The sequence below is a fragment of the Aphelocoma coerulescens genome, chromosome 14 (assembly GCF_041296385.1).
Source record: "Aphelocoma coerulescens isolate FSJ_1873_10779 chromosome 14, UR_Acoe_1.0, whole genome shotgun sequence".
NCBI lineage: Eukaryota > Metazoa > Chordata > Aves > Passeriformes > Corvidae > Aphelocoma > Aphelocoma coerulescens.
The window spans coordinates 9,068,524-9,076,545 of NC_091028.1; the positions used below are offsets into that span (position 1 = coordinate 9,068,524).

Genomic DNA, 8,022 nt, shown 5'->3' on the forward strand with positions numbered 1-8,022 from the left:
ATTTTCATGGGCAGGTGTCAGGCCTCAGTTGTTACAGGAATTATCCCCAGGATCCTGAGCAGAGGACACGCTCCCCCATCCCTGTGCAAAGCCGTAACGAAGACGCTGCTGAGCTGCTGCCGCTGCTGCCACCCCGAGCGCCCCGGCTGGAGCTGACACGGCTGACGAGGTTGAAGTCCTCGGAGCAATGTTTAGTTACTCCTCTGCAACATCCATCACTCACCTGCCAGACCCCTGGAAAGGGCTGAGGAGCTCCCCAGGCACTTACCCTGAAGTCGATTCCCACCGTGGAAATGAAGCTGCCGGCGAGGAAGGCGCCGTCCTTGAAGCGCACCAGCAAGCAGGTCTTGCCGACCCCCGAGTCGCCCACCAGCATCACCTGCAGGGAGAGAGGGAGGGAGCGAGGGAGGGGCGTCAGGCTCCAGGTTCTGGGAAGGCAGCCCCACTGCAGCCATTACCCCGCTCCATCACAGGAGTGGGCAGCAGATGCTTGAGGGGAAAAAGCACATCCAAGAGCGATGTCCTGGGACTCAGGGGAGGGTGGGGAAGAGGATTGGAAAGACCCACAGTGGGATTATTCCCCACCCTGCACCATGTCACCAAACTGGAGACACCTTCCCCTGACCGGCACTTAGCAGGTCCTTCATGGGGTCACAAACACCCCCTGAAAACCAAGAGATGCCATCTGGGTGACAGGAGCCACCCGTGCTGTCCCCAGCACACCCACAAAACACCCCATCATGTGTGGGGCTTTCTGGGAGGGTGACATTGCCCATGGGGAGACTTCAGGGGGTCCCCAGCCACAAGCACCAGCTCCAGGGGTGCACTCTGCCCTCACCTTCAGTGGGACCCACACATGCCCACGGCCGGCTGCCCTCCTGGTCCTCCATGGATGCCAAGGGAGCAGCTCCCAGTGGCACCTGCCTCAGTTTCCCTACCCAGCAGCCACCATGGGCACAGACAGGGCAGGCAGATCCTCTCCACAAAGCAACCACGGCAGAGCTGAGGCTGCTTCCAAATGCAGCTCCCCAAAACCTCTGCCCACACCAACAGCCCTCCTGCCCCCAGGGCACTGACCCTGCTCCCCCTGGCAGGATGACACTGAGAAACCCGGGACCACGGAGCCGGGCTGTGCCAGCTCCTTCTGCACCTGCCGTGGCAGGTTCCCTCTCTCCCAAGGCGCTGCCATCAGCCTTCCACGAGCCATTAACCTGTGACAGGATTTAAATGGCTTTATGGCAGGGACTGCCCTGGGTCACACCGAACCCTCTCAGGAGCTGTCAGAAGTGGCAAATGCCACCACCACTCTGCAGCTCAGCCCTGAGAGGCAGCAGCAGCCCCAGCCACAGGTGTAGCTCGTTTTGGGGCCGGAGGGCATTGCCAAGGAGGACAGGATCTGCCCACAGTGCCCCACACCCCCAGCAGAGCCCCACACCGGTGTCCCACAGGAGCACCAGGCACAGCGGGGTGAGGGCAGCCAGCACCCACAGGAGTATTGGTGTGAAGCCAAGGGAAGGGGGCAAAAAAGTAACTTTATTGATTTTTAAAAAAATTTTCCAGACATCTTTTTGGAATAGGTGACCCTCAACAGCAGCTGCTCCCCACTCAGCACCACCAAAGCCTCACCCGGGCCCACAGAGTGCCCAGGGCCAGGATCCAGCTCCATGCCCAGGACTTGGCCACTGCCTCAGGCAGAGATCAGAAGCCTCAGGAGAGGGGAAAGGGAAGGAGAAAGTTTAATAAACCAGGTTTTTACTGGATACAAAGCAATTTCTGTCTGCCACTGGTTCAAAATCAGCCAGACCATTAGCAGATATTTTGTCTACCCAGTGTATTTGGGCTTATCCAAGACCCATTTGGCTCACCCTTGTGCCATGGGGACGACACCCAGGGAAAGCCCCAGCCTGGGCAGGCAGAGGTGAGCTCCAGGAGCTGAGGACCAGTGCAAACACAGAGGTGGCTCCATTTTAGGAAAGCTGTTGAACCATTAATGAAGCTGTATCAGGACCAACCACCTACCAAAGCAACCAAACACATTTCTGGAACGCCCCTCACCAATCCCACATACCAAACCTTAACACCTCCTACCCCACATCCCAGACCCTGACACCGTGACGGCTACACCGACGGCCACAGGCACCAAGCTCTTAACACCACACACCAAGGTGGCACTTGCCACAGCAAACCCGCGTTCTCAGGGCTCAATCCCCCGGGCTCAGCTACAGAGATCTGTGCTAGAAACACAGAGGGGTTTCACCGAGTCGTGGTCTCAATCGAAATCACTAAATGAGCCCCGAAATCACTATGTGAGCCCTAAAATCATCAAATGAGCTCCAAACTGGGCTTGCATCAGGTCGCATGATGAAGTGGGGAGGAAGCAAATATGTTCGCTCTGTGACTCGCTCGCCAGGATCTGAAGCAGCGAGGAGAAGCCATCTGAGCCCGAAAGGCTGGGGACATCTCAGCAGCAGCCGGAGCACGTTCGGTGCCCCTCGAGGGCTGCCATCACTCTGCTCACAGCCCCGGTTTTTTCCAGGTTAAAGAGGAGCCGGGAGGTTAAAGGAACTCCCCGGAGCAGCCTTTGGCCGTCACTTGCACAAGTCCCGCAGCAGCAGCCCCGCTGCCGCGAGCTGTGCGGGCGCAGCCCCCGCCGAGACCCCGACCCGGCGGCTACGGAGGGGAGGGATGCCGGGGATGGGAGCGAGGGAAGCAGGGATGAAGGGAAGCAGGGATGAAGGGAAGCAGGGATGAAGGGATGCCCTCCCGGTCCTGGCCCCCAGGAACTTCGGGGACGCTACACCCGGCCCCGCACCCGCCTGACCCCGGACCCGCCCGACCCCGCGCTCCCGCAGCCCTCCCCGCTGCCCGCTCCGGCCCCGCACCTTGAAGGCGAGATCGTAGAACTCCCCGCTGCTACTCAGCGAGGGCCGCCCGGCCGCCGCGCCGCCGTTGCGGGGCAGCTCAGGGGCGGCGGCGGAGCTCCCCCGGGGGGCGGCGGCGGCGCGGCCGGTGCCCTGTGCGGCGGGGGGCAGCGCGGCGGAGGGCGCGGCACCGCCGCCCTTGCTGCGAGCCGCCTTCTTGCGCGACATCCCGGGGCCGGCGCCGCGGCCGCGCCGGGCGCTGGGGGGGCGCGGGAGCCGCCGCCACCGCCCCGCGCCGGCCCCGCCCCGCGCTCCCCTCCGCCAATGGCAGCGCGCAGAGGGCGGGAGGGGGCGTGGTCTCGCCGCTGGCCCCGCCCCTCCCGCGCCCCGCAGCGCCGGCACCGGGGGGCACCGGGGGGCACCGGGGGGCACCGGGAGGCACCGGGGGGCACCGGGGGGTACCGGGGGGCACCGGGAGGCACCGGGGGGTACCGGGGGGCACCGGGGGGTACCGGGAGGCACCGGGGGGTACCGGGGGAGCGGGCACGGGGCGAGTGGGGGGGGGGGGTTTGGTGGGTCTGTACCCGCGTGAGGGGAGGCGAGAAGGGGGCTCACACCCACTCACCGCGGTGCCCGCTCCCCGCGCCGTCCCTGCACACCCCGGCCCCGAGGCGTGGGTACCGTGGGGGCACCGGGAGGCACCTCCGAGGGGTCTGCAGGAGCAAAGGGAACCGCGAATGGGCGGGTCACACCCGCCACGGCGGCACCCGCACCCCGGGGAGCAGCGTGGGATGCCCCGCACACGCACGCCCCGCACACGCCAGCCCCGCAGCCGGCGTGCACAGCGGGGCTGGGGTGCAGCTCCACAGCCCGGTTTGGGGTCCATCGCACAGCCGGGTGCCCCGCTCGGGTTTGCCACCGGCCGGCACGGTGTGGGGGGGCACTCGAGGCAGCCACAGACCCTCAGCTGCCGGCAGCATCCCTCGAGGGTGTAAGGGTGGAACTGGGTCCAGGCCACGGGGGGACGGAGCGTGGACTGTGGGACCGGGAGCCCACGTTCCCCAGTGTGTCTCCGCAACTGGTTTCAGCGAGCAACACTTGGCATCTCTCTCTGCACATGAATGTCACCTGAGGCACTGGCGGTCTCTCAGCTGGAATAAATGTCTTCAGCTGTGTGTGTGACGCGTTCCAGCAGCACGGCCTCAGCCTGGCTGGGAATGGAGGCCTGGACAGGCACAGTGGGGCAGGAGTGCGATATTAATCACTATCAGAAGCCAGGCAGGCACATGGTGAAGATGGAATAAGTGACAGCGCTGGCACACGGAGTGACAGCTGACATGGCAGGGATTAGCACCCCAGAGAGCCCGGGGCCGCTGCCAGAGCTCGGGTGACAGCCGTGGTGATGGTGAGGGGTCATTCTCACTGTGGGCATGGATGAGATTTTCCCTTTGGGAGCACTTAAATCTGTAGTTAATCCATGTTCAAGAGCCCTGAAGCACGTCGAGGAGGAGGAGCAGGCAGCAGGGTTCTGATGGATTTGATCATGGACAAGGGAGATGGGCCAGGTCAGGAGCTCCTGTGCATGGTTCCTGGGTGACATCCCCCTTCTACCACCCTGAGTCTTGGGCACGGTCAGGGCTGTCACACGCTCCAGAGAACGCTGAGGAGATCTGGGTCTGCAGCACTCCTCTGACACAGCTGAGGCTGGAGGAAAAGCTGTCACGGTGGAGGCTCATCATCCCACTCCCCTTCGTGTACTCTTGATCCTGACAATCCAGCCAGGAGATGGAAGACCTGCCTCAGCAGAGCAGACAGGATGCCACGGTTTTGCACTATAATCTGATTTTCCAGGACAGCTGCAGTCAATAGAGGCTGAGACCTCGGAACAAAGTGCAGTGCTGGAACCATCTGTGGGCTGCAGGTTTTTAACCAGTCCCTAGGCCATGGCCGTGGTGCAGCTTTTCCTGGTGGTACCTGCCGGGAGGAAGGGGGTACACAGCCCTGGCACCCTGCACCTTCGGGGCACACTCGCCCTGCTGCGCAAGGACTTTGCCCCGCTCTCATCCCCAGTCAGGATGACGGAAATCTCCATCAATAGCCCTGTGCACCGGAGCAAACAAAGCCAGCTGTTTATCGCCGCCGCATCAGGGCAACACCGGAGGGGATGACTCCTTATCGCCGGCAGCAGCCGGGAAGCGCGCCTGGATAACTCTGCCTGTACCAAAGGTCGTGTGCTCCGGTGGCTGCCACAGGGCTGATCCTCGCTGTCCCCAGCCCCCAAACCGAGCCTCGGCAGAGCTCAGAGCACGGCGGCGAGGAGCATCTCCAGCAAGTTTCTCTCCTGTGTGAGGAGGAAAGGCGTGTGCAGAGACACAGCCTGCTCAGAATCGCAGTCACGCCTGGAGATGTTGCTCCTCATATAGTTACAGGAACTAATCAGATAACGGCAGCTGAACTAAGGGGGATATATTTGCTAAAAATAGCTTAATGGAACAACAGATGCCTGGAGATACGGCGTGCCTCGGGGAAGCAGGGCTGCTGCATCTGGCAGGGCTCTGAGCAGGGCTGGCCATGCTGGTGGCTGGCTGGTACTTTGAGACATCTACATATATGTAAATTTGTTCTTAAAGGCAGAAAAGCAGCTTGTCCCCATCAGGGTGGTCAGCCCAAGAGAGTTGTTGTGCTGCTGTGTGAATGTGAGCACGGAGAGGCAGATGGTGCCACCAGTGCCACCTGTGCCAGCAGCCATGGGATGGCACCTGCCTTTTGCCCAGCCACCCCTGCTGGGGAACAGAGCTCTGCACAGGGCTGGAGACACCAGGAGCCCACCTGGGGCCGAGAGCCGTGCTCTGCCCAGCTGCTCTGCACAAACACTGCACTTCAGGGCTTTAAATCTGGCTGTTTACTTTGGCATGGAACTTCGCAGGGTTCTGTGTGCCAGAAGTTCCATGCCGTGCTCAGAGCCAAGCAAGATATTTCGGTGTGAGGCCATCCCTCCCTCTCTCCTCCCGCTGCTCCAGGTTGTTCCAAAGCTGGCTCGTGCCACAGCTGCCCCCACGCTCCCTGGCCTTGGCTGCTCCATGCCCCGGGCCCAGCCGGGCTGTGTCCATCCCTGCCTCTCCCAGCAGACCAGGAGCCTGCCCAGCCCGCTCTCCTCCTGATCCCAGCTCCTGGTGCCAGCTTGGATGGAGCAGAGCCGTTTCTCCAGCAGGCAAGGCAGGCTGCAAGGACGAGCTATTCCCATCAGGCACGATGTCAGCTGTGCCAGCTTGGAAGATATTCATCTTCCTTGCATGGTGAGTGCAGGAGGAATGGTGCAGGCTCTTTCCATGTGCTGCTCGTTGTGCCTCTGCTGTCACCTGCTGCAGTGCCACCAGCCAAGGGTTGGGGGCTTCTTTGTCTCTCTGTGCTGGGCGCTGGTGAGGCTTCACCTCAAATCCTGGTGTCGGTTTTGGACCCTTCATGACATGGAAGTCCTGGAGTGTATCCAGAGAAGGGAACGGGGCTGGGGAAGGGGCTGGAGCACCCCGAGCTGCTGAGGGAGCTGGGAAAGGGGCTCAGCCTGGAGAAAAGGAGGCTCAAGGGGGACCTTGTGGCTCTGCACAACTCCCTGACAGGAGGGGGCTCTGCTCCCAGGGGACAGGACAAAAGAAACGGCCTCAAGCTGTGCCAGGGGAGGTTCAGGTTGGATATGTGGAAAAATTTCCTCCTGGAAAGGACTGTCCAGCCTTGGCACAGCTGCCCAGGGCAGTGTTGGAGTCCCCATCCCTGGAGGGATTTAAAAGCTGTGTGGATGTGGCACCTGGGGACATGGGTTAGTGGTGGCTTTGACAGTGCTGAGGAATAGTTGAACTGGATGGACTTCAAGGCCTCTTCCAACCTAAACCATTCTGTGACTCTCCCAATCACATGTACCTCTGCCAGCTCTTCCCACTCCCTGCTCTGCTTCAGGTCCTTTGCCAAGGGCACACACAGCTCTGGCTCCAGAGTGGCTGTAGAGGAAGAGCCTGAAGGCAGCAGGCATCACTTGGGCAGGAGGTGTGGGAGGGCAGCTGGGGGCTCGTGGGGCTGACGGGAAAACAGAGAGAGCTCAGTTTCATGCTACAGAGGAGCAGATATCCCCCAAAGATGTCAGACAGAGGGGACAGCCCTGCTGCAGCCAGCACATCCCCGTGGAGGGGCACAGGGAAGCAGAGGGTGTGGGACACGGCTGGAGCTGGATCCCAGCTCCCTGCCAGGCGCAGCGGGTATGGCCTCTGCTGCCTTGGGAAGGGCCCAGCCCACGCAGCACAGAGCAGGCACCGTTCCCTCCCTCACCAGTTATTGTTCTTCCCTCCCCACCGCTCACTTACCTCTGAACACTTCAATCTCATTGCCTTTGTCAGTGTCGCTGGCTTTTAATTGAAATTCCTCAGACATCTCCTCATCAGCGCAGCCCATCAGTGAGTTTTGTGTGGGAAGTCATTGTTTTCCTTTTGCAGCTGTGAAAGTTTAGTTCCAGCGTTTTGCTCAGAGACTGCTTTTGTCTCTTCCCTTTCTTACACTGCCAAGCCCAATCTTACAATTGCAACCTCTTTCCTTTGTCTGGATATTTCATTTTCCATCTCTCCTCCACAGAGTCCCTGTGGTTCCATCTCAGGCTCCTCCACTTCTCTGGCCCATCCTGAGGGGCAGCTCCCACCTGTGGCTCCCTCCAGCCATTGCCAATGTTTTCCTTGCAAAGCACTCGGGAGGTTTGGAGAGGCCAGCCTGTTACTAACTCTTTACTGCTTGGTGTTCGAATCTGTAAGAGCAGCATCCAGCTCCCCGGCAGGGTTTGGACACCATGGAGCTGGGCAGACATTGAGGTCTCAACACGTGCAGCCCAGGGGCAGAGCCTGAGCCCTTCCTTCCCCCACCAAATTTCCCCCATTAGCCCCTTCTCCCTCTCCAAAAGGCAAAGGCAGGCAATGAAAATGTCTTTCCTAGCATGCTCAACCCCAACAGTGTTCAAGAGAAGGACCCACACTGGCAGCAAAACCATGGGCAACAGGAGGATGGGATGGGGTCTCTGTCCCCAGTGCCAAGCCAAGGGGGCTCAGTCCCCTTCCCTGGAGCAGAGCTTTTCTGTAATGCCTGGCATGTCCCCATGGGCATCCCCAAGGAACCTTGGTGCCCCCTC

At 61.0% G+C, this 8,022-nt stretch overlaps 1 protein-coding gene across 2 annotated transcripts in view; it reads right to left on the reverse strand.

Annotated features, from left to right (window-relative positions):
* Positions 1-7,266, reverse strand: part of RAB26 (RAB26, member RAS oncogene family) — a 31,579-nt gene extending 24,313 nt beyond the window's left edge. The window contains exons 1-2 of one of the 2 annotated variants that reach the window (XM_069029748.1): positions 7,214-7,266; positions 269-379 (exon numbers count right to left, since the gene is read on the reverse strand). In XM_069029748.1, the coding sequence (XP_068885849.1) occupies positions 269-379; positions 7,214-7,234 (132 nt within the window). In that variant the 5' untranslated portion in view covers positions 7,235-7,266. Of the gene's footprint in view, positions 1-268; positions 380-2,882; positions 3,115-7,213 lie in introns of those variants that run through there. The other variant, XM_069029747.1, reaches the window with a different exon arrangement.
* Positions 7,267-8,022: the final 756 nt, after the last annotated feature.